This window comes from Tachypleus tridentatus, chromosome 13, assembly GCF_004210375.1.
Source record: "Tachypleus tridentatus isolate NWPU-2018 chromosome 13, ASM421037v1, whole genome shotgun sequence".
Classification (NCBI taxonomy): domain Eukaryota; kingdom Metazoa; phylum Arthropoda; class Merostomata; order Xiphosura; family Limulidae; genus Tachypleus; species Tachypleus tridentatus.
Window position 1 is genome coordinate 220,314,226 of NC_134837.1, and position 27,827 is coordinate 220,342,052.

Here is a 27,827-nt window from a genome sequence, read left to right on the forward strand (position 1 = left end):
GTAACTTTTTCTGTTTCGCTTCATCATTATTATTTTGTGTTTTATTTATTATATTTTGGTCTAACGATTAAATCATAGTATAGGTGTATGACTTAAGCTTTTGTTTTCAAATCCTGCAAAGGGCGTTTTGTTCGGGAGGTCTCGAGAAATCAAAGATAAGATAAGTGTAATATAAATACGAAATACTTGGTTCGAATCCACAATAACTGAAGTATCTTATACAAAGATTAATCAGCAGTGCATATTTGGCACATAATTTGAAAACATTTTCCATAATCAAAGGGCACTTGCATTTGTCTGTATGGGAAGTTAACGCACATATATGTGTGTGATATATTTAACAAAATGTTATCAGAACAAAGTAAATGTATCTCAGAATAATTTACGACTTTGACAAATTTGAATTGCCTGCTTGTAGTTAGTTTACAATTAAGTTAATATGTTTGTATAAAGTAAAGAATAAAAACAACACAGTCGTTTACGATCCAGTCAAGCATAGTTTGATTTAAGTACCTATTGAATAACTGGTCCAAGGAGAGGTTAAGACACAATATGAAACCAGATCCTCCATTCAATATGGTCCAAGTAACTATAGTTTAACTATTTAATGAAGAATTGCATCCAGGAATGGTTTAGTTGAAAACAATGCTCAATACCTATTTTCCATTTTATTTCATTTTCCATAATTATTGTGTGTATCATTTTTTACCTATTTGAATTACACTAAATTACTTAGGTTTTAAACAGTCAACAAAGAACTACTATCTACAAATTCAAGTGTTTCTCTGTGAACAGTTGTATTTCTTCTGATAACTAAGTCTTTTTAATTTTTTGTTACACATAAAGGATCCATTATATACTCATTAAATATATAATTATTAATAACTTTTCTGTAATTTGGAAGCATATGTCAAAATATTATTACAAAAAACCTTATGCAGTTGGTTTGAACTGCATAATGTTAACTATTATTTCATTCATAGTTTGTATCTTTACATCAAATATTACCATCTTTAGTAATGAGCTTATTAAACAGACAAAGTTTTGCAAATTTCACCAGTCATAACATCGGCACAAATTCCACGTCTTAGAAACTAAATTTGTAGTCAGTCATAGCAAGATTTCTACATAAACAGTCGTTGTATTAAACATTCACATTATTTCAAACAATGTCGATGCATTGTGCTTGTGTTGGAGTATCTTCTCGTGTCTCATTGTGTGGATTATCAACCGTTGGTCCTTATGCGACACTCTTAGCGCAGGTGGATCACACATTTCAGCCGTTTTACAGATTGCACGAATTGACAACCACGCTTGTAACTCGATCATTTCACACTCTCTTTAGCTTAACTGTCTGAGAGACAACTTTTCAAGTTAGTGTTGTCACATGTCTATTTTGTGGTTAGTAAAGACCAACGTTAAACTACCTCCACATGTGATCCTAAGTTTAATATGTAAACAAACAACGCGAAACAGTTAATGATTTTGTTCTAGAAACTGGAAAATAATATAGAAACTGAAAATGAGTATGTGAAAACGTTTAAAAGGAATGCAATGATAAATGCACGACTAACGTTAGGAAAGAAATTATACAAATATTGACAATCGAGGAAAGTCGGTGGCAAACTAAAGCACAGTGTTTGGATATATTAATAGCGATTTCTGACTACCGCTTGATAAGGTTTGGTGCTTCGAATTCCGTCACCGAATATGCTCGTCCTTTCAGCCATAGGGGGCGCTATAAGGTGACAAAAGATCTCACTTTTTTTTGATAGAGAGTAACCCAAATGTTGGTGGTGGATGTTGTTGACTAGCTACTTTCCTTCTATCTAGTCTATCACTTGTAAATTAGAAACGACTAGCGCGTAAAGACCTCGAGTAGCTTTGAGCGAAATTCGACAAACAAGCAATATTTCTGAGAAAGAGCGAGCGTGTTACTCTTAAGCAATTTGAGAACATTCTTCAACTTAGTTATTTCATTGACTTTTTTTATAGTTGTCGTTCATTAGTTGCGCCAACATAGCCACCAGAATGGGTTATTCGGCAAATACAAAGGGCGTGGTACTAGTTATGGTGTGTGTGCGTTGTAAAGCAGTGGATTTTAAAACCTCTTTTTTTTTTTTTTTCTACCCGGACCAAAATGGGATGTGAACTTCCTTTCCGTACGTACTTGTGTAACCTTTCCCGAACCAACCGACAGGCATATGTGACCACAGTTGAGAACCGTGCTGATATGTATTAGCATGTTTTCTCTTTATTCGGAATTTGGGGTTTTCGGGAATATCTTAACTAATTTAAACAATTAGAAAACTGTACAATTACGTGTAAGATAATTTTTATTATTTCATTCATAGCTTATTTTATGTCAAAAATCATTCAAAAAATAGATTAGGTGTCTTTCTGAAGCCTAGGCCTGTTTTAATAATTATTTGTTTTGTTTAATCATGAATAAGTCATTAACTGTTTACATCTTTAGTCCCCTCATACCTAATGCTTTATTTATGAGCCAAATAGAACTCAGTGTCTTCTAGATGTTTATTGTCCACTGATAAACAAACAAATCTCTTTTATTTGATCACAAAATAAATGCGAGATTATTAAACATAGAATATCGTTAGAAAATAATCAAGATATTAATGTAGAAAAGAACTAAGCCTCGGGAATACATTATAGGCTCTAAATCGCCAAAGGTTGATTTTCTGACGTTTTTCCAGAGACACACCCATCCTCAAAAAATCTATGAAGTTCTTGAGCATGGTGATGTGTGTTGGAGTCGGCTAGGAGCGGGGACGCCATCATCCTCATCTTAAATGTGAAAAGCTCGAACACGACATTTTGGTGATGTTATAACTATCTCCACGGAAATTGCGTTTAAAAAGTTACCCAACACGTCGCGAGAAAAATTAAAAGATTAAACAGCAACAACAACGACTATACTATACTAGTCAACGGTGAAATAATACTTGATATACCTAAAATATGATGAAAACATCATGTCTAATAATAAATGATTTCTATATGAATTTGTTAGTCATTTAAATCAACTCCCTGTAGATATCGAGCTGTGATACAATTAATCTCATAATTATATATATGTATTTCTTTTCAATTTCATTTGAATTTGAGCTTCTTTTGAATCATTTAATGTTGCACCCGTGTAGCTTTTAAGATTCAAACATATTGAATAGAACTTTGGCTAAGGTTGGGTGAACCCAAAAACTTAATAAAAGGATGGGAAAATTAATTTGGGTATAAGGTTTGTAAATTGCAAATACTGTAGCTGGTTTAGAGGAATCAATTTAACTTGTGTATGTTTTTCGAAATTTGGTCTCTGGACCCATTTCTTGTTTAAAGATAGATAAATTAAGAACGTTACAGACGTCCTTCACCCATTTATTACTTATTACTTGATAACTTATTTAAATATTAAACGAGCTCCAAAAATTTATCTGCAGAATAAAATGTGAGTGATAAGATTCCAATAAGGAAGACGATTACGTTGAGTTTACGTCACGCTATCGTAACACTTCAAAATTGTAAGTATAAGCTCAAGAAATATTACAAAATGATATTAAGTTCCCAAAGGATTTGAGTACAGTTTCAAAATTGTCAGTTAACAAATCACTGGATCAACATGGAAACAAAATTGTGGAACTTGTATGGGAAAAAATATGGCATGATTCATTACTTTTATTGTTGAAAATTCCAACAAAAAAGATTAAATATAAACTACACGTTAACCATTCCCTGATGTATTTCAGCAATTTTTAAAACAACAGTAACTATAATGATTTAGCTATATAGGGACTATATAGTGTTTGGCTATTTCCCGTATTGAATTGAGAATATAGTGTGTTTTATCCATTACTTCTATTGTGCATCTGTGGCGGAGCGCGATTTTTCTACAACGAGTCACCTGAATGACAGTTCACACGCGCTGACCACTAGTCCAACTTCGTTCCCTTCACGCAGTGGAATGTAATAAGTTTATTTTCTTAATAACTTGTGGGTCTCAAATTGTGTAAAGTGGTTTGTTTGTATAATACTGTGATTATGGGTCTCCCGGTGGGACAGCGGTAAGTCTATGGATTTACAACGCTAAAATCAGGGATTTGATTCTCATCAGTAGACACACCAGATAGCTTGATGTATCTTTGCTATAAACTTACATACATGTAGTTATGACAACTTGTTTTGAAGTAGTTATACGTGATGTTTTAATTCTTGGATAAAGTGACTATTTTGATGTTGCAGTTGGTTTGAGTAAATACCTTAATGGCATTCGGTTGTGACACTTTTTGTATGGTAATTTAATGTTTACTTTAACACTTTGTAATGACTTGTATAATGTAGTAAGAAGTTCGACTGGAATGTGTCAATATACATTTGTACGGTAGCTTGGGTTTGACGATGTAAGTTTAATATCGACGCTACATATCTGTGAAACGGTCTGGTTAGGTGAATATCACAATGTAACAAAACACGATTTTAGTCCTAATTATGCACTGACAGTTACGAACTCTGAAATAGTTTTGCAAGTTTAATTTCTGACCTAGGTTCTAGATGAAATTTCAATTTGATATTTGTGTTTAAGGAATTCATTCTTGGCCAGTAAAGTGGTAAAGTTTCCTAAACAAGGGATTAATTTTGTCATTTCACCCAATTATTCTAGCAAACTTACTTACGTCAAGCCGTACGACTCATTCAGACATTTTTGATTACCGGGATTGAATAGTCCTGTACTCAGATTTGTTTGTTTGTTTGTTTTGAAATTTCGCACAAAGCTACTCGAGGGCTATCTGTGCTAGCCGTCCCTAATTTTGCAGTATAAGACTAGAGGGAAGGCAGCTAGTCATCACTGCCCACCGTCAACTCTTGGACTACTCTTTTACCAACGAAAAGTGGGATTGACCGTCACATTATAACGCCCCCACGGCTGGGAGGGCGAGCATGTTTGGCGCGACTTGGGCGCGAACCCGCAACCCTCAGATTACAAAGCGCACGCCTTTACGGACTAGGCCATTCCGGGCCTTGTACTCAGATACTCATAACAGTTTAAAGAGCGTATAATAGTAAATTTATCGATTGCTTTGTTCAGTAACTCACTTCGTGGTGAAGGTGAAAGCCACTAATTGTGTAATAATATTGTTTGTAAACGACGAATACAAATTACTAAAACTTTAAGTAGCATTCAAGAAAATTATGAGGGTAAATTAATGTCCATCAGATCAGTTCTCACGTGCAACGCCATCTATAGTTACATAACGAGGAGTAAAGCGAAATAAATACTATATATTGGTAGAAGAAACCATAATCTGTACTTTGAGACGTGATTATTTTTTTAATTTTAATAGTCCACAGGTGGGTCAGCATTAAGTACAACGCTAAAATCCGGGATCCGATTCCCCACAGCGTACATTGTGTAGCTTTAGTTTAAAATAATAATAGTATTTTATCAATGTAAGTTTGTTGTACGTGTTTTTTAACCTATTTTTATTAGCTTGATACATTACTTTCTTATATTGTTGGTAATGTGTTTTTAGTACTTCGAAACCGAATTGTTTTATAATTTCACTGCAAATAACCAAAACTTTCACTCACAAACATACACACAACTATTTTACAAGGAATAAAACTAAATGCAAAAGTAACAAAGTTTTTGCAATTCGCCATAACTTGAAAGGATAAGAAGCAAATAATTAAATTACATGGTAATTTAATTACTACGTCGAAGTAAGTCTATTTAAATGCATTTATCATGATATAGCATATCACAGTAAAAGTGAAAGAACATAGAAAATAGGTAATAAATTTGCTTGTAAATGACAAATGTAAAAATTATAAGGTAACAGTTTTTATTGTATTTATTACATGTTTTAACGAGTTTAATTAACATATTTCTGTAATAAAAGTGCATCTAGAGATATAAAACTATAAAAACACTGGGGGAAATAACTGAATAAAATCTTTGGGAACATTTTACGTTTTATTATAATGTTATATTAGTTTCTGTCGGTAGCTCAGTGTTTGATTTCATATATTTCCATTTTTAGATCTCGTACAATAACCCCCCAGAATTCATCTTTCCCTTAGAAAAGTTTGTATGGACGATACACTGTTCTGTGACGTTAGGTTTTGTGTTTTTTAGAACTGAGCTTGAGATCAGATGAGATTCGATTCCCTGAAATTGGGATCAGGTGGAATTCGACTCTCTATCGTATTTCAGTTTTTACTTCGTTAAAACAATGAAAAACATTTCAGGTTTTCCTTCCTCAAAATAATTCGAAAACATCTCAGGTTTTCCACCTTTTGGTTTTGAGCTTCATGGGTGGGCGATCCATGTGGCATTCTTGTTCAAAAACCTTTTGCTAATTAAGTTTAAAGGTTATAAAAATACGTTTAAAATGGAACTCTTGGACTTTTATATTTTTTATGAATGTAAGTAATGAGATGTAATATAATAATGATTCTTGAAAGAAAACCGATTTAAAAAGAATAATAATTTTCTAGAAACTCCATACATAGTTTCATAATTTGATGTGTTTCAACAGGATATCAACATCCGATTACTTCCTCAAAGGGAATTCCAAATCTAGGTTTTTATTTATTTATTTGTGACGTACCAGGTTCTTCATATTGTGATTGGACGAATGATGTATCAGTGGTTACGAGGAAAAGAAGTCAAAGTTGTTACGAAAGCTTTCATGTGACTTACCAAAGTACCGGGACCTAGGCGTCACGGAACGGTGGGGGCACGTGATGTGAAGATTGTAACGACTGTTGTTTGTTAAATGAAGATATACTGAAAAACAAAACAGCATAATATTACTTACGTTGTCTTTTTATTTTGTAGTTCTTCTTACAGAATATGTAGCTTGTAAATAAAAGTTCGATAGTATCAGAGGATCAAAAGACCTATTTTTTACATCGTTTTTTCTTCGGAACTTGCGTACGTCATTTTCGAACATTTTACTTATTCGCTGACGCTTCGCTTCAACGGAATCTTGAATAACTTGTCAGAACGTTCTATCATATTTCGTAACAGTTGTCGCTTCAGATGACAGTTAATATCGTCTTTAAGTCCACTTATTTGCGTTTGCTGTTGTTTATACGTTTCTTTAATGCAATAGATATTTTGCTTTTAGTTACAGCCATTTCAGAGATAATGGTTGTTTTAGAGCGCCATCTACAAACTATTACTCTTACTTTAGTGAAGAGTTCAAATTATTTCGCCAATCAGAAAATCTGAAAAACAGCTGAGGAAAGTAGTTTTGAAATATCTGATCTCAAATACTTTGCATTGTTTAAATGTGATGTAATCCAGGGTATGTGCGTGTTGATTTGCGTTTTGAGCTTTTCGCTTTTCACATATGTTTTTAAAAATGTTTACTTTGTAGATAACAATGACCTGTTATTTACAGTTCATAAGAACTGAAAGAGCTATTTATTGATTCTAGGATTGACTTTTATTCAGAAAGTCTGATTAAGCTATACGCAAATGTCGTGGATAAGAACAGATATTCCAGCGTACATTAAGAAAACAATGCAGTACTTAGGACTTAAAGGGCTTTTTTTAGTTTTTGTGGCTTGGTGACGTATCAGAGGTTCTCAAATTGCTTAGGGAATCAATGATGCCTTTCAGTCCTCGATCTTCAGTGGCTTCTCAGCACTTCTCTTATAGTCAGAGTAGACCGGGTTTATAGGGTATATGTTAAATCTGTCTCGCTAGTCCCTTTATCATTTATAACCTTATCACTTTTCAGACTTCATAACAAGAGAGTTTTATAGCTTCTAATCTCTGCAGTTCGCAGGTATCTTATCTGGATTTGACAATATTATGTGAATTAATCTTCTTCTTGTTGCCAGGAAATTTTCAGAATACGCTTATTGATGAACGAAGGAGAAGAACTGGAAAAATAAGCTTCTTATGAAAACAATATTTACATTATTACAATATTTATTAACGCCGAAGGATGACAAAACCGTGGAACCAACGAAAGCGCGTTTATTCTGATTTTTTGACATTGTTCAGCACTAAGTTTGAAGATTATAGATCTGGTTTCGATATTTGCAGTGGGCACAACGTACATATCCTATTGTATATCTCTGTGCTTAATGTTTAATAACAAATAAAGAAACATTTTAAATGTGTTAGAAAACAAACAAAACGAAGAACAGCGTACACAACAAATCGTTTGTTGATTAAAGATTAAATCCCAATATACAACAAACTACAAAAGCTTACACTGCTACATACCATATGTTCCTGATATCGGCGAAAAAAATAAGCATCTGGAAAAAAACTTAAAACAGAACATTCCAGTAAACACCAAATTTGTTCTAAAATGTGGTACAAAACTAAAGTCCATAATATGTAAAAACTACATTGACAAACATAACACCAACATAATTTATAATACAATGCAAAAACTGCCATGAAAAATAAGCAGAAAAATGGAAACTAGATTCAAAGAAAACAAACAAACAAAAAACACCTTCACACGTTTTTGAACACTGCAAATCAAATAAACACAACCACAGGAAACACCCAGATATTAAGTAGGGAAACAAATATAAACAAACGCAAAATCAAAGAAGCCCTACTTATACAACAACTAAAACCAAAATTAAACCAATATAAATGAACACCTTTATACCTATACTAATTAATAACCTAGCATCCACTTGTAACGCCCCCTACAGTCCCGTGTCTGTTTATACTCTCGTGATGTGTCCAGCAACGATCACTTTCAAACTCTCTCTTTCTTAACCTAAAGACGACTTAGGAAAGGCCGAAACGTTGTTCTATCCTTATCAGTAAGTGTTAGTACCTATACCAGCCGTTCTGAGATACATTTTTGGTGTAAAACTGCGATAACAGATTTTGTAATGAAGGCAGTAAACAAGTTCATATTTTTATGGTAAGAAAGATATTGAGTTTGAAATGAATAACGTAATTCATTAATTTACGTTCCTTTCAGTTTTATCTCAACACTTTCTTTACTCGATCTAATTTTTAAGATTTTGGGTTTTCATCACTATACGTCAGTCAGGCTGATACACTTCACAGAAATATACCAAAACATGGTATAGAACAGCCCCATCTGCATATCTTCCGAGTCCACTGAGGGAAATAGAGCCACTGATTTTAGCGTTGTAAATCCATGGACGTACCACTGTACCAGCTAGGAGCTGGAAGGAGAGCTTTCTAAGTGTTTTAATTATTACTTCCTTCGCATGTTTTATTTTGTAAACTGTCAAAAAATCGATTAAGATTCACTTGGAAGATTCTCAAATATTGTTTCTCTTTTTTTCATGATAGCTCTTGATTAATACCTTAATATATACTCAGTGTTAATAATTCATACTAAGGAGTACTTTAATATACAAACTTAATATCAAACAATAATTTTACTTGATACATATAATAATCTTAATATTAACCAACCATTATAATTGATGCACAAACCATCAAGGCTCGGCATGGCCAGGTGGTTAGGAAGGTCGATTTATGCTCTAAGGGTCGCGGGTTTGAATCTCCGTCGCACCAAACATGCTCGCCCTTTCAACCGTGAAGAGTTATAATGTTCGGTCAATCCAACTATTCGTTGGTAAAAGAGTAACCCAAGAGTTGGCGATGGGTAGTGATAACTGTCTACCTTCCATCTAGTCTTACACTGCTAAGTTATGAACGGCTAGCGCAGATAGCCCTCGAGTAGCTTTGCGCGAAATTAAAAAAACAAACAATCAACAAATAATTTCAATTGATATACATAATATTCTTAGGATTAACCGTTCATTTTCGTGACATCTACAACATATTTAATACGAACGAACTATGACAAACAACAAGTTTAACAGTCTGCTTTGTTTCATATCTCTGAGAAAAACGTATCTATTAAAATGTATGTATTATTCGAAAATACATTTTTAACACCTAGTAGATATAATGAGTATTTTCAGTTTCAAATGTACCCAGCTGTAACCTTTTGTTTAATATCATAATATGTACAACTTCAACAGATTTTTGTAAGACCTCTGTTTGGAAATTCATAATTTATTTTTCCATTGTTTGAAGTATCTGATGAGCTGTTTAAATGACATCTGGAAATGGATCTTTATATATAAGACACACCAATGATCCATGTTGTTTTTTTCTTTCAGAACTACTTATTATCTATAACAAATGAAAGAAATTATAGAATATTTGTTGTTGTTCGAGATGGAGAATATTATGTCGTAGTTCTTACTTTTTAATGTTCACCTCGCGGAACCCAAACTAATCTTTTCATTAAATCTAACTTTTGAACTTTGGGGTCATGGTGTTTTGAATTGTTATAATACTAACCCTTTTGTGCCGAAGGACAGATCAACATGTTTACAAATGCATAATTTTTATTATTGTTGCAGATCGATCCTGCGGTGAATCAATACGGGAAACGCCATCAATTTGTGGAATCTATTCGCCCCAGACCCTTCACGGGTATGCTTACCAATATCGACCACTAGGTGGCGAAATAGCGAATGACATGAAGCAGTCGGGCACACTGAATAGAGAGAACATTTCTGAGAAAGAGCTATCGAAAGTGGACAATCCTACATTGAGTGACAAAGGTATATTGACAGTAAAAATGTCTTTGTAAGTGACAACCCAATATACAGAGTTTAGAGCAAAGAAAACGATGTTGGTATACATTTTAACGATTAAAAGCTTATATATCACAAAAATTGATATCTATTACTAAGATTTATAACACACACAGTAGTGTTTACTTTTAGTGATAAATCATGTCTTTTACAATGACTTCTGAAGATTAGGCTTAATAAATATGTAGTTTAGTTCGGAATGAAGTAGATCTAATTTTATACATGCCTTTATATTTTATAGTTTATGAAAACAGTGAAATATCAGACTATTCTATTTTTTTCTCTCCTTTATTAATTTTTTCAACCTCTTTTGACTTCATGATGTAATTTTACTAAGAATGTATAACAAAAACATACAATATCGTTTTTCAAAAAAAACGTAAATAATCCAAATTAAATACGTGTATTTTTTCAAATCTAAAATCGCATATTTTCCATGCGTGCACTAAGTACATTAAAAATACTCGCAAATAACTAAAATTAGTCAATATACTTTATTTTTTAAATTGAAATTTTATTCAAATTATACTTTCTCTTATGGCCCGGCAGGGTAAGGTGATTAACGCGTTCGACTCGTCATCTGAGAGTCGTCGAATCCCTGTCGCATCAAACATGCTCGCCCTTTCAGCCGTAGGGGCGTTATAATGTGACGGTCAATTCCATTATTCGTTACAGAAAAGGGTAGCCCAAGAGTTAGCGGTTGGTGGTGATGACTAGCTACCTTCCTTGTAGTCTTACACTGCTAAATTAGGGACAGCTAGCGCAGACAGCCCTCGAGTAGCTTTGTGCGAAATTAAAAAACAACAACAATTCTCCTATTGTTACGGAAATGTAACTTATTTATCTTATAATTTTATATTCTTACTTACTTTTTTTTTGTTGTAAGTCTAATAACAGTTTTAATCATTCCTACTTTTTACTGACTGTACGCAACCAGTTACTTTTGCCCTCTTAAGCGGGGTAAACAAAAAGTATATAATATTTTCGAACGATAATATTATATGTTTAACATTCCTTAAAAGGGAGAATATGAAAATACGGTTCTTTCATAATTTAATTTTGTTTTTTTCAAAATACATTATTTAAAATGTCTGCTGGCATATATGGGGCGTTTTTTGGGCATGTAACATTGAATTTATATAAACTTATTCTTAATCTTAAATTATCTGTTTCAACAATATAGAATCCACCACAATGTACATATTATAAAATATATGCTGTATTTTTAGAATTTTAATTAAGTGAGCTGTTAGTAAAAAACAAAATGTCTTTATTATTGTTCTTTATTGTTTTGGCAGTTTTTAATATAACCTGAATTATATAATACAGTTTTTTTCTTGCACAACTGAAAATACATTTATTAGAGAAATTTTTTTCTTTGGGTTTATTCAACAATGCTCCCTCGCTAGTACAGCAGTAAGTCTACGGACTTACAACGCTAAAATCAGGGGTTCGATTCCCCTCGGTGGGCTCAGCAGATGGCCCGATGTGGCTTTGCTATAAGAAAACACACATTATTCAACAATCTATACAAATAGCAACGAAATGTGTAATATTTCTTTTAGATTCTATACTTTTTCTTTTTAAATGCCTTTTTATTTTAAAATTATTTTTAACAATTTCAAAACCAAAATTCAGCATCAATACTAGACACACACACACACACACACACACATCATTCCTAGTGAGCCTTCACATTCTCCTTCAAGTTATAAATTACACACTGTTGTGCTCCGTATGTTGTTTTACTTTAGTAAGAATGCTTTATTGTGTTTGTTTATATATATATATATATATATATATATATATAAAAGGTTTTGAAAATATTATATATCAGTGTTAAGTGTACTAATTGTTGTGAAAAGAGAAAGAGAACTGAGTCCAGAAACTTGTGGTGCACCTGTATGCCATTATAACCAATTGTTTTATCTACCTTTTGAAACAGAAGCAATTGAAGAAGTTAAGCCAGTGGATGACAATGAAGAAGATAGATTGATCGACAAGAAAAGGACAATCACTAAGAAAAACACAACAGCTAGTGAGAGTAGAGAAGAACCGACTGAAGAATCGGATCAGAATTTCTCATCAGTGGATAAAGGAGAAAATAACATCCTCACGATACAAGAGCCAGAAAGGAGTAACGAAAAGGTAGTTATCACTATTCGACTAATTTGTTTACTTTGGTAATTATTGAAAATAATTCATTATTATCGTGCTCTTAACATTTGACTATATTTGAATTGGGATATTCAGTTGTTTTTTTTATTAATGTTGCATCAAACCATTAATTCGTTAACTATGAGCAAGTTTAATTAAATACAAGTTAAAATTTTGATTACTGATAATAATGAGGCCCTTTTGATCTTCCCTTTATATGGGACACATTTTAAATGTCATATTCTTCCCTTCACAGGCTGCAATCGAAGTTTCGTCGACACAAGTAGGTCCTTTCTCGTGTCCATTATGTGAGAAGCTACTGAACTCGGCCCATTCGTTTACCGTACATATTCGTCAGCACAATCCAAACGATCAGAGCAGAACTTGTCGTCTTTGTGGTAAAACTCTCAGTTCTACTAGTTCCTTAGATCGCCACATGCTTGTTCATTCAGGGGAACGCCCTTTCAAGTGTAAAATTTGCAACATGGCGTTTACCACGAACGGAAACATGCATCGCCATATGCGGACCCACGGTATCTCGGATGAGAACCAGGAAGGCGTAAAGATCGCAAAAGAATCGAAATCTAAACCGACATCTAAACGAAAGCTTTGTAGTGAGCAAAATTCTCACGTTTCCGATTCTGTTATGAAAAAATTAAGCGTGGGCTCGGAGACTGTGAACACAGTAAACAATAGTTCGTACGGTGTTCCCGTTTTTGAGGAAGATCTCAGTAAAAAATGTCAATTTCAGAGTCATATGGACAAGCAACTTCATGATCCACATACAAGTTCTGAAGGTGGTGTTACTATTTCACCTTCTAAACAAAGCTATTGCATTACTCAGGAAAAAAAGAAAGAATTGGAATCGCAAAATACTCTTGCACAACCCAGTGTTGGATTTCGAGATGTCACATTTGTTGATTTTTCTTTGGATAAATTTTCTTTGATTGCAAAGACATACTGTGAACAAAATAAACGACGTCCAAGTAGTGCCTTTCACAATTTTCAATGCCCAAAATGTAATAAGGGTTTTCCTTGTGGAAGTGCTCTTCGACTTCATAAAATTAATCATAACGAAAAGATGACAACTTATTGTCCAAGTTGTCGATGCGACTTCGAGTCTCCACTTTCTCTACAGTCACACCAGCTAAAACATAAAGCGATTGAACGTTGCTTCGAAGAAGTACATGCAGACAAAGACTGCATAGAAACACTGAATTCTGAGTCAAATCATTTGGGACCCAAAAAACAAGATTTTCTTGCTCTTTTAGAATTGCAAACCAAAGGATCTGAGGTAGCATTGAAGCCAGTAAATCGTGAGACACGAGAAGGAATTTTTGAAAATCCATCCTATTTCATTTATGGGAAACCTAAAGAAGAAGTTAGAAAGGGTATGGCCACTGAACCGACTGGAGATTTTGCTGATATACAGTCGATTTTGTCGGTTACATCTAAGTCTCCACTGTTGTCCAGCGTTCGATCTTCACCTGTAGCTGCTTCACCAGCTTCCCCACCTCAACCTACCACTAGTGTTTCACCAGAGTCTCCCCTAGTAGCTGATACAGCTGCAGTCAGTCCTTCTTCTCCATCTAAAACCGAACAGTCTAACACTAAAAACAAACCAAGCAATGACCATAACTCAGAACCTTCGGGTCAACTTAATGAAATGGGAGAATTTCCATGTGATTATTGCAACTTTTCTTTTAAAAGTGCAAGTGCTCTAAAAAGACACAAAAGGTGCCACTCCCAGGGATGTACAACTTACTCTTGTTCTTTGTGCACCTATACTAGCTTAGACAAGAGTACACTAATCCGTCACTTACGAACTCATAATGGGGAGAGGCCTTTTCAATGTGGTATATGCAAGTATGCCTTTACTACGAAAGCTAACTGTGAACGCCATGTCAGAAAACGTCATAAAAAAGTAAACAAAATAGAAATTCGAAGTGCTATGCAGTATAACCCGAACATGGCTGAATTAAAGTCACCCAAGGAAATTAATACTAAAGTTAGCGTGTGTAAGTATTGTAACGTGGACTTTAAGTTTAATCGTGTACTTCGACATCATCTAAGATCACTACAAAATAGCTGTAGCCGAAAGCCATTCTGTTGCAATATCTGCCATTTAGGATTTTCTACGAAAAACAACTGCATCAGGCACGTTATGAAGCAACATCCTGATATGAGAGAAAAACTCAGTGAAGTGGTTTCTGCAAATGTAACAAGTGATATATCTGACCAAGAATCCCTTATTCTGTCAGATGAAAGTCCACATAAAGACGATCGCAGCAAGTCATCATTTGGGTCTCAGTCTGAAAATTTAACAGATACTAATCAGCCTTTGAATTTGGCCTTGCAAATAGAGCATATCTCTCGAACATCAAGTAGAACAGGCAGTGTAGATCTTAGTAGCATTGATGATATTGTATCGGCTGCCAATAGTCTTGTCATCTTGTCAACTATGCCTCCTCCACAAGAGGAACCTTTGAACCTTGCTGTGCATGCTTTAGACCTGAGCCTGAAAACAAGCAATAAATCAGAATTATATAAAATTGCGAAACCAGCCAGCATTTTCAGTATGCCTGGTTATTTCCCAACCTCTTTCGCTTCTAATTCTCAACAGTTCCACGTTTCACCACCACTATTTTCGGGATCTAAACTTAGTACAACGAACAAATTTCATGGTCTACCTAGAATTTCTGGTTCTCCCTATATGAATATTTCCTTTTCAACAAACATTTCGCCAAGACCCAGAACTCTGAAGCAAAACGACGATGTTTACATGAACTTTAAAATGGTAAATGACAAGTTAGCTCCACGAAACCAAAGATCATTCATTTGTCCCTACTGCTCAGCTGGTTTTACTTTGAAATCAAACATGGAACGACATATTAAAAGAAAACACCCTGAATATGCCCGACCCACAAGAAGCAGAAACTTCATTCCTAATTTAACTCCTTCTGTGCAAAAACCTAGTGCCCCAGCTCTTTCCAGTAAAACTAGAGCTGCGCTCAGAGACCTTGTTCTTGGAAACAAAGCTCAAGAAAACGACCAAACTGAAGACACAATATGCGTTAACGAAAACAAATCGGTAGAGTTAGATTATCAACAACAAGGGCTCAATTTAACTCTAGCTGAAGAATCCGAACGTTCTACTTCTTTTGAAACTGGTGATATCAACAGTGAAGTTGACAAAATTCGTGGCAATAACTCAACTTTAAGTAGCAGTGAGAGTAACAAAAAAATTACTAGTGATTCAGAAGGTGCTGCAGACTTAGCCAGTGTTTCTTCAGTTATTGATACTGCCAATTCTCAGGCATTTCGTCAGTACCTGATGGATGCCAAAACAGATGATAGAAAACCCAGCAGTAGTTCTGAGATTACTGAAAAAGTACAACCTGAAATCAAAGAGTGTAAAATCTCGGCCGAAGATAGTACACAGTCTGTTAATAATGCTCTTTCTAAAAAGAAAAGTTATTATAATGATTCTCCAAACAGCGTTTCCTGCCCATTTTGCTCTCGAAAATTTCCATGGACAAGTTCTCTGCGCAGACATATCTTAACTCACACTGGCCAAAAGCCTTTCAAGTGCCCTCGATGTCCAATTTGGTTCACTACAAAGTCGAATTGTGAGAGACACTTGCTTCGTAAACACGGCCGTAATAGTGAGATTCATTCACGGAGTGTTCCCGAAAGGCCATTCAAGTGCAATATCTGTCCAAGTAGCACGTTCTCAACTCCAGGAAACCTTAGAAAACATTACTACTTAAAACACTGGACCAAAAAAGGGGGAATTCTTGGACCTCGCTATTCAGATTCTGAACTTAATAATCACGAGCATTATGAAGACCATTCTAATGCCTTAGAAGTGTGTGAGAACGAGCAAAAAGATTCATTTAATCAGAGTGCTCTGGATACAGAAGGCGATTGTTCTGGTTCAGACTCAAAACAGCATAAACCCTTGAACGATATGCATTGTCAGTGCTGTGATAGAACCTTTCTTTCACGTAAAGAACTTGATGCCCATACAGGACAACATTTGGATCTACCCTATAAATGTCACTTATGCGACAATTCTTATGGCAAGAGACAAGAATGTCTTGACCACTTGCAGCTAATCCATAACTCTGAATATCAGCTGTTAATAAATAAGGGGGCATTAGACCAACAAGGCTTGGAGAAAGAGGCCATGTTACCTTCACCGATAGATATGAATATTATCAACAATAACAACGAGGAGGATGAAAACGACTCCAGAAGTAAACAGTTGGGTTATATTCAACGAAAAGTTATCTGTGCTTTCTGTTTACGTCGATTTTGGTCGACAGAAGATCTCAGACGTCACATGAGGACACACTCTGGTGAGCGACCTTTTGCTTGTGACATTTGTCATCGCAAGTTTTCTCTGAAGCATAGTATGACACGTCATCGTCGTAAACATCAAGGACATGCAACTTTGGCTTTTCAGGACAGCACAGATGAAGACTGCCCACCAATGAAATTTAGCCTTCGATCAAAATCAAAGTCACGAAAAAACCAAGTCAAAACTCGTTACTGTATTTGTTACCTCGTTCGAAAGGTTTAGCTCATTCCTCCTCGGAGTGGACAACCACGGGCAGCACATCAGTTGCAAATGAAGAATTATCATTTACAAACAAAACTTCTCAAGAGATCAGCAAAGTAGCAGAGGACGAGAACGCTTTGATCCAAGATCTACTTGGAATCCAAGATTCGACAATCATTGACCAGATGCTTGATTCTGCCGATTCTGCTGCTAAACTCCTTGGAGTTCAAAAGCTATGACAGTTCGTATCCTTCACTGTCTGTCTTACTGTTAGTAGAAAGCACGTTTAATAAAATTTTAAATGTCAACGTCATACTGTGAATTCATTTTCAAGTGAATTTTCAACAGCTTCCTAACCAACATGCAGAAATAGGCTATGCATTGATTTATTACTTGTGTTTGAAAACGAAATTCTGTGTTTTGTTTGTAAAGCAACTAGTGGATTGCTTCTTGATAAGCTTTGTAAAAAGTTCCTTAAATCTTGTAATTCTTCCTTCCTTTGTTTCTCAGGAAAGATCACGATCCAGTCACAAAGTTATGGAGTTTTGAGTTTATCATTTCATTTTTTTATAATTATGTTCATTTTCATATATTTATGTAAAGGTCTCATTTCAGATAATATTACTGGTATAGTGGTTGAATGGGGCCAGTTGTTTATTGATCAATATTTAATGTTGATGTTGTTATAACATTTAAATTTGTGATAGCAGTAAGGTTTTGATTCAACTTGTTATTGTATTTTTGAAATTAACTAGTAGCAGTTATATATATATATATATCGTTGTAAAGTGGACCAGTAGAATATAAGCATTATTAACTGGGTAAACACGTAGAATTCTAATGAAAATAATGATTGCAGATTTTAATGCGATTAGTAACAATGATAAAAATAAGAATACATTAACATGATATTGTGAGAAATACTGTCTTTAATTTCTTACTTGGTCTATTGTAAAGTATTCATTTGAAACCATTTTATACATGTTTTAAAGATGTGGCATATTATTATAAAAGTCATTTTCCATATATCAATACGTCAGGATTATAAGTTACTGCAAGTTTTTTTTATAAAATCAAATAAAGAACTGTCTCTTTTTCTCTCAAAAATACCCAAATATGTTCACAATTAACGAGTGTTTTAAAGTTATTATTATTATTCCTGCGGGTTTATAACAATTAAGTCGCCTTATCTTTCTTAAAATATTGCAAAGAAATATAATTTTCATTAATTTTGTATTATGTAGGAATTGTTCTGATTTGTCAGGAACTGCTGTAAGAGATCATAATGTTTTTGTAAGTTGTGTTCATGTTGATGAACTAAGTGCACAGCACCTAGTTGTCAGAATTTTCTGTGATAAGTAAAAAAAATAATAATAAAACTTCATATAAAATTATTAAACTGATGCATACGAATTTTCGTAACTTACAGAAATTTTGTGTAAAATGCCTTATATTATTTAGCCCAGTATCTATTATCAAAGTTAAAAAGTATTTTTAAAGTTTATCTGGGATATGGCTGATAGCATAAAATAATTACAAGGTAATCATCATCTTGTTTATTACAAAAAATAGATGATTGGTTTTTACTTATTTGGAATGTGCTTTTAGATGCCGTCCACCAAATGCATGCTGTCTTTCACTATTGTTCATTATTAGTAATCTTTTATTTCCTGTGGTCAGTTTGTTATTCATAGGCTGAACTATGCAATGATAACACACACACACACACACACATATATATATATATATACTCTCTCTAGCAACCAAACACTTCTCTTTTGCTTGAATATGAGCGAAAAACTGGAAATTTGCGTCCAAGATTTGCTCCAGCACATTACATATATAACATTACATACACAACATATATAACATTACATTTATAACATATATAACATTACATACATTACATATATAACGTCCACTACTACTCGACTTTGCAAAGCTATCTTGTGCATATGTATACGTTTGAATAACACATGGTCTTTTAAGTCAGCAATTTTATAAAGTTACTCTAATAGACAAATGTGTGTTGGAATGGTTTAGAATTTTAGAAAAGGTATTTATTATATGAAGAAGTTACTTATCGTACAGTTATTCTTGGTATTAAAGCACCAAATCATAACCAATATGCCCATTGGGACTGTGTTTCACATTTCATAAATTTTCTTAGACTTAGTTTGCACTTAAAAATAATGGTATAGAATAATGTTTCAAATCTTTAAATGAATGTTTGATCTATTACTTTATGCCTCAGATACTTATGTGCTGGACTTCATTACAAACTTGTCTGATTATCCAATGAAATTGTTTATCATGTTAGTAAAATACAAAACTATTTATAGAACTCTCTTGTTTAAACCATTCAGCTATAAATACATTACTATTTTTTTCTTTATTCTAAACAAGCTGTTTTTAACTATTAACTCTGGATAGCTGAAAAAGGCTTGAATCTTTGAATTTACTAAGCCTCATTTTGGATAAATGTACCTAACAAAAGTAATTACTAGTTAGCAAAACTGCTTTTATTGGATAATCTGCCTAGAAGGAGAGCCATATAAGTTACGCGATGTCATTAGAACTATTAGAAGCGTGAGTCAGTGTAGAAAACTAGTAGTTTTAGTATTCTATCTACAGTCTTATGCTCGAGTCCAATACTTACCGTCCACATCCCGTGCGTTGTACATATACAAAGTATATTTCGGTTGGAAGTATAACGAAGTCGAAGTTAACTTCTTAAAGAAGAACCATTATACAAAATAACACTTTTTATGCAGATTAAATGGAGAAAAAAAAATTAGTATTTAAAAATATTGTAATGTTCCTTTGAAAATAAAACGTTTTTGTCCCATTTTGTACAAAAGAAAAATAAAAAGTTTTAAATATTACATATATATAACTTCTTTTTTTCTCTTCGAAATAAACTGACCAAATATGTAGGAGAATCAAAATGATCCTGTACACGTTAGGCAATCGAGTGAGTAATGTTGGAAGAGATGTTTGTCCTTCCATGATTATTAAAATTGGATAAAATCGCTTCCAACTGTAAAATGAATTTTGTACAGTAATTTTTTTTCTTCCAGTGTAGCTGCTTTTAAAAAATAACCCACCGTAATCACTGCAGCATCACTTGCTTTAATTCTTTAAGTATAATTCGTACAAGAAGTTTGTTGATTTCATTCCAGAGAAAATGTGATTTTATAAGCAATATTCCCAGACCAGTTTTTCGATTGAAAATATTAATTTTGTAATGCAAGGAAGAGCGAATAAAGTTACAGGTAAATTTAAAAGAACACTTTAAGTGTAGTATTACCAGAAATACATCATTATGAAATATATATTCATTTTATTGTGCTGTAACAAAAACTGTCATCATCTTATTTAACTATTAATAGGAGGAGCTAGTCAAATGGCTATTACATTTTCAGAGTATACGAGTGCTTTAATAAATAAATATAGTTAAGCAATACGCAGGATGAAATGAAAAATGTCCATCCTTCTAAATGTTTAATATATGATTACAGTTTTTGTCTCTGAGTTATACCATCACATGCCTTTGAAGCAATCATTCCATTTACCAAATAGTCGTTAGAATGTAATTGTATATTTGTGATTGAGCATGCACAGTAATAAAACTGATTTTGACCAATATATGTTTGTGATCATTTATTCTGTCACTCATTCGATATCAACCGTAGGTACTTATTTACATACAAAATGAAAGAGATATTTGGATCACAACTTGCAGTTTGTTTTATTACTTTTGGAATAAACTGCATAGTTTTAGGTTACACTTTTAGAAGGCCTACTTTTGGTCATATGTTCAAAGCACTTTTGTTGTTTTTTCTAGCAAGCATTTACGTAAATATCTTGTAGGCTCAGGAAAAATAATTCCTATTTTAACATACTGCAGTGGTTTAAGCTATCTAGTAGTACAGTGGAACGTTTGCGGACTTATAATGCTAGAAATCGGGTTTCGATATTCGCAATAGGCACAGCACAAATAACCCATTGTGTAGCTTTGTGCTCAGTTATAAACAAACAAACAGATAATGGTTTATGAGTTCATATTAGCATTTGGTGTTTATAACTGCTTAAGTTAAGATAGTCATCTAATGGAGAATTGTTTGTTTGTTTTTTTGTATTTAAACACAAAGCTACACAAAAGGCTATCTGTTTTCTGCCCACCACAGGTATCGAAACCCGGCTTCTAGCAGTACATGTTTGGAGACATACCGCCGTGTCACTGGGCCCTAATGCAGGATAATATACTAATATATTTACATATATACATTAGTGTACGACTAACCCATTTTCATTTTGGTTAGTCATCAGGTATTTAAAAACAGCCTTTGAATTTCTTAGGTTTATGCTAGAGATATTTAAGCTGAGCATTGTGGCCTTGTATAAATTTAAGGTACTTTTAAAATTGCACTACATGCCATTTAACTTACGTTACTTCTCATTGAATAATTAATTATGTGGAGTTGATAAAACTATAAATGAAACTGTAGTAAACCTGGAGGCCGAAAAAATTCACGTTATCATGCAAAACTCAAAAGACTTTAGGAACGGCCTCTATTTGTAGGAATAATGAAATAGTTTACTCAGATAGTTAGTTTAACTGGAATCTCATGTTTAGGCCCAACTAAGTATAAAATACATACTTCACGCGCTATTTTATGTGTAATATACTACAAAGCATTTAGCAACAGTCTGAGGGTGGCGGGTTAGAATTCACGTTGCACCAAACATGCTCGCCCTTTCAGCCGTGGGGGCGTTATAATGTTTCGGTCAATCCCACTATTTGTTGATAAAAGAGTAGCTCAAAAGTTGGCGTTGGGTGGTGATGAGTAGATGCCTTCTCTCTATCTGACACTGCTAAATTAGGAACGGCTAGCGCAGATAGCTCTCGAGTAGCTTTGCGCGAAATTCAAAAACAAACAAACAAAATTTAGCAACAGATATCCATATTTTCCCTCCACATTTTAATTTTCCTGAAATATATTAAGCGGTTGATTTTTTGATTGGCAATGGCTACGGTTTCCGAATGATAATTTCATCTTACCGAGATATTAAAAGTAATTAACACAATACATTTCATATTTGATCAATATAACTGAAGTCAACAGGAATATATGTATAATATTACTGAAAACCTTTAACTTGTATTGCTGTGAAACATAATACGATATCGCTGTCTTCATTAGTAGTGTGAAGTGCATTAAATCTAATTAATTATTCTTCCTCTCGCTTTAGTTTAACCAGTTACACTTTATTGATAATATAAGCTAACCATAATGATGAGTCAGTGGCGCCCCCTTCAGTCCCACAATATTGTTACCTACATATATTCATAAAATATGGAAAACACAATCGTCGTTGTTGCTTAATAAATAACATCAAAGAGACATAGATCTGTAGAACTCAACGTCTTCATTAAGACAGAAGTATGTGTCATGCGTCCCATAACAACGTACTGAATGCACTGAAACTCATGCGCTGTATTGCCGCTCCCTGTGTAATGCCATTCTATCTTGAGCTTTGACGAAGATTAGACAACCACGTTGATTTGAAGTTGCAACAAATCATCAGAGTTGAAGCGACTGTCAGACACAAGATGGGCCTGCCAACATGCTACTTGTCTGGCTGTGAAAAGAACCCTCCCTGCCATTGTGACAACCCTAAAGCGTCTTGTGGAGGGGGACAATGTCCACAGAGCCTCTGAATCAAAGGGCCTGTGTATCCTCCTAGATCAGCAGTTTGTGACCAGTCTAGTGGCCATAGAAAAACTACTGCTGATGACAAAACAGCTATCAGACCACCTCCAATCACCTGACCTGCAGCTGGCCTCTGCAGAGGACCTAGTACAATCAGTCATCTCCGGTCTCTCAGAAATGAGAACTGAAGCAGCGTGGAAAGACTTGGAAGAGTCTGCTGAGGATATATGTAAGAAAGTGGGAATACGCACTGAGAAGGTACGTCAAGGTGGACAGCGATCTACCCCCAGACACCTGGACGAATTCATAATCACATCTAGTACTGGCAAAGAGATGAACCAACACCAGATGCCAGGAGACACACCTTCTATGCCATCATAGACAGGATGCTAAATGAGATGAATAGAAGATTCTCCTTTGATGCCTGCAGTGTTCTGATGGGTGCAACTGCATTAAACCCCAAACACTCCACATTTCTGGACAAGCAAGCACTCTTAGGAATGGCAGCAAACTATGGTGTGGCAGAGGATGACCTCGCAGTGGAGGTTTACCAGTTGAATCGGCTAATTGCTAGGAAAAAGACAAGGGGCAGGAAGTATCCACACCATTGGAGCTTGCAACCATACTGGAGCCATACAAGAATGCCTTCACGGACCTCCACAAACTTGTATGCATCGCTGTGACCCTGCGTGTCACTTCAGCTGCCTGTGAGAGAAGTTTCTCATGTCTGAAGCTTCTCAAGACATACTTGCGCAACAGCAGTGGTAACAACCGCACCAGCAACCTTGCTGTCATACCAGTAAACTCCAGGAGGGCAAAACAACTCGATATTGATACTGTTATAGACACATTTGCTGCAAATCACCAGAACAGACACATTGTTTTGAAGTAATATTGACTATAAACACAACATGATGAAAGATAGTTAGCCTGATAGTGACCTTACTTTTCCTCAGAGTGTATTAACTTCACATGGGATAATTCGTTTCTGCTATGTAAACTATGTCTTTATGTTATATTTCTTTTGATTTGTAGCTTTACTCTAAATGGTATATTAAATGTTTAATCTAAGCTAATCTTGATTTTCTTTATTATTATGTATTACCTTGGGTGGAATTTAGATGAGCTTCCTCTTTTACATGTACGCATATTTTCATAAACAGATTATTTCTAATTTGTAATAATGAATTATTAATCAGAGTATAAGTTTCCAATGAAAACTGCATTGAAAACGCAGTTCAAAATAGCACACCTTTCTGAAATGTACCTTGGTATTTACATTATTATAATTTACCATCTATACTTCATATTGATGGCATTTTGGGAAGCTCCTCTACAGTTTACCTCAATCCCAACCAACGAAAATATCCTGGCGCCGCCACTGTGATGAGTCATACTTACTCGAAGTATTTAGTTTTGTAAGTTGCCTCAGAACAGATAAAATGTCTTTAAATTTATTAATACTTGTAAACCGCAGGGTCATAAGTTGTTTTTAACTGCTATTTTTCGCTTCGTTTTGAAATTCCTATAAAAACTTAGTAATGACAGTAAAAACTAAGTAATGACACTCGAAGCTAGAGCCATTTTATTACTTACATAATGTAGTTTCTTGACGTCAGCAGCTGTAACTAGAATATTATTGACTTTATGTCACGTATTGGCAAAATGGCCTGGTTTGACAAGAGACATGTGAAGCTCGAGCATACACAGTGTTAATTTAAAACTGCTGATCAGAGGGAGGGAAGAAATCGACAACACTCTCGTCCTAACTTGATAGTTGGATTGACTGCTCCAGTCGTAACGACTTCACAGCTTAAAGTAAGGGGCCTGTTCAACGATATATCGCGGCTTGAAACTTGGACCTTTCGATACCTAGATCGTCAAGTTAATCACTAGATCAAGGTTTCTCAAACTTTCACTTCTCGACATTAGTGGTTTTGAATAAGGTACTCTTATACACGCATTTGGAGGAGGATGGGGTAATTGTTTGATTTGATGTGAAACACTCGTGGTGTAGTTGGAGAGACAGTTAAACCAAACTTATTTCTGTGCAAAACTAAATAAGTATGAATTTTTTTGTTGTCGTTATGTTGCCATGTTTTTCTTTACTAGTATGCGTTCGGACGCATACAACCTCCACTTTAACAATTCAAGGCCTACTTAGTTATTTGGCACAAAAGTAAATACTCAGATATGCATCTGATGACTCATTAGATTAGAGTTGTCCTGGCTACCGGAGGCCAATTACTGCGCGTTTCATGTCAACGGTCGAGCAAACCTACAACGGAACATTTAGCATTCTGAGTCTGCAAACTTGCCACTGATTCAACAGTTTAGGCCTGGCATGGCCAAGCGCGTAAGGCGGGCGACTCGTAATCCGAGGGTCGCGGGTTCGCGCCCGCGTCGCGCTAAACATGCTCGCCCTCCCAGCCGTGGGGGTGTATAATGTTGCGGTCAATCCCACTATTCGTTGGTAAAAGAGTAGCACAAAAGTTGGCGGTGGGTGGTGATGACTAGCTGCCTTCCCTCTAGTCTTACACTGCTAAATTAGGGACGGCTAGCACAGATAGCCCTCGAGTAGCTTTGTGCGAAATTCCAAAACAAACAAACAAACAAACAAACCCAACAGTTTAGAATAACTGAAGTTTAGCACGTCCGGCTCCCTCTTGCTACAACGTCACTGGCGGATTTTAATCATAATTCTAATATTCTATCTGTCTGGCTCATTAAATTTTTGTTATGAGTTACAATCAATAGAGACCAGGAACGATTGATTTATTTTACTTGTATCATCAAGTTGTATGTATCTGTAAAAACATAAAAACAATTTGAATAATCTCAGTTTTATATATTGAACATTTTAACAGCCATTATGGTTCATATAAATAACTTATTTAAAAGCCATGTTATGTTGTTGTTGTTTTAACATAGATTCTTTACAAGGCTGTATGAAACCAAAAATTAAATCAAATGCTTTAGTATAAAACCTGTACATTTTCAAAGAATTTTAAAGAGAAGTTGTCAGTTTTAATCGTTTGTAACCACATTACGTTAAGTGTTACGATTTCAAACAACCTGAAACTTGATTAAATTTAAATTTAGAAGTTAATTTAATGTTGAGAAATGTCAAATTTATGATGTTTGCCAACAAGACTGATACACAATTTTCTTTATTAATACAAATATATTTTAATATACAAACAACAATACAAGTTATAATAACGGTTATTACAAATAATGATTTATATACAAACGTTATACAAACGTACAAACAATACTGACTTTTCTATCTGATCTGGAACATCCTTGATAGAGTTAACGACGAGCAAATTAATTCTGAGTTGATACAGTTCACTTAAAGCGGAGCTAGTTAACGCTTATTAGTTGGAAACTGCAAATATTGACCGAGAACGTTTATAGATTTTAAACATTACAAATCGTTTAACTTTGACTGATTAGCATCAGACGCGGCCTGGCATGGCCAAGCGCGTAAGGCGTGCGACTCGTAATCTGAGGGTCGCGGGTTCGCGCCCGCGTCGCGCTAAACATGCTCGACCTCCCAGCCGTTTGGGCGTATAATGTAACGATCAATCTCATTATTCGTTGGTAAAAGAGTAGCCCAAGAGTTGGCGGTGGGTGGTGATGACTAGCTACCTTCCCTCTAGTCTTACACTGCTAAATTAGGGACGGCTAGCACAGATAGTCCTCGAGTAGCTTTGTGCGAAAGTTCAAAACAAACAAACATCAGACGTTATTATTTTTATGAATACATCATATAACTTCAGTGGAGAAAAAATCACTTCTGATGTCAATCACTCGAAGTTAAACGGTTTGTAATGTTCAAAATCTATAAACGTTCTTGGTCAATACCTGAAGTTTCCAACTAATAAGCGTTAATCACTGTTATAGTTTTCGAAGTTTATAGTACAGTAACTACAGTAAACCAACAATATATACGGTATTTCAGCGTGGTGCGTTGGTTACCTTTATAAGCGTTAGGCGAGATTCTAGACATTTCAGCTAAGACAGCAACACTGCTTTTTACATACATATTTTCGTTGTTAATTCTTACACTCGAGAATACTCTATTACTTTAATGAATAGAGGGGAATTTCGCAATGCACATTTAACAGTATAAGTTACATACATTTCTAAATATAAATTTAGTTTACACAAACATCGATATTAAAATAAATATATAACAGTAAATTCGTCACAATTGATAATTATCATAATCAGTCAATGAAAAAAAATTAAAATTTATAAATGGATTCTCATTAATTATATAATAAGCAGTAGAATCTTCCTTAGTTAAGCACAAAGCAACATATTGGGCTATCTGGACTCTGCCAACCACGGGTGGAAAAACCAATATTCTAGAGTTGTAAGTCCGCTGTGCCACTGAGGGTTAGGACTTTGATTATAACAGCATAACTTGTAGACCTTCGATAGCTCAGAGATAAGGCAAAGAGCTAATAACACCGAAATGTAGAGTTCAATTCCTGCTAAGACAGAAATAAAAATAATATTTAACCCCGTAAGACTCATGTAATTTTAGTTTATTTTATTTTACATTCACATACGCTTTGCTGTAATGAAATGTTAGATAGAAAAAAAAGTTATCTAGCACTTAAAAATATAATATTTATATGACGATTTAGAAGTTATTCCATGGGTAAATTTTAATAAATTACGCAAAACTGACATGTAGTAAAAAGTACTATTTATTGGTTGTTTATTTT

The 27,827-nt window shown here is 34.5% G+C and overlaps 1 protein-coding gene across 8 annotated transcripts in view; it reads left to right on the forward strand.

The window, feature by feature from the left end:
• Positions 1–21,016, forward strand: part of LOC143240481 (ras-responsive element-binding protein 1-like) — a 41,096-nt gene extending 20,080 nt beyond the window's left edge. For all 8 annotated transcript variants that reach the window (XM_076482970.1, XM_076482974.1, XM_076482971.1 and 5 more), the window contains exons 2-4: positions 10,411–10,614; positions 12,593–12,795; positions 13,061–21,016. In XM_076482970.1, the coding sequence (XP_076339085.1) occupies positions 10,411–10,614; positions 12,593–12,795; positions 13,061–17,389 (4,736 nt within the window). In that variant the 3' untranslated portion in view covers positions 17,390–21,016. The remainder of the gene's footprint in view (positions 1–10,410; positions 10,615–12,592; positions 12,796–13,060) is intronic.
• The last annotated feature ends 6,811 nt before the right edge of the window (positions 21,017–27,827 follow it).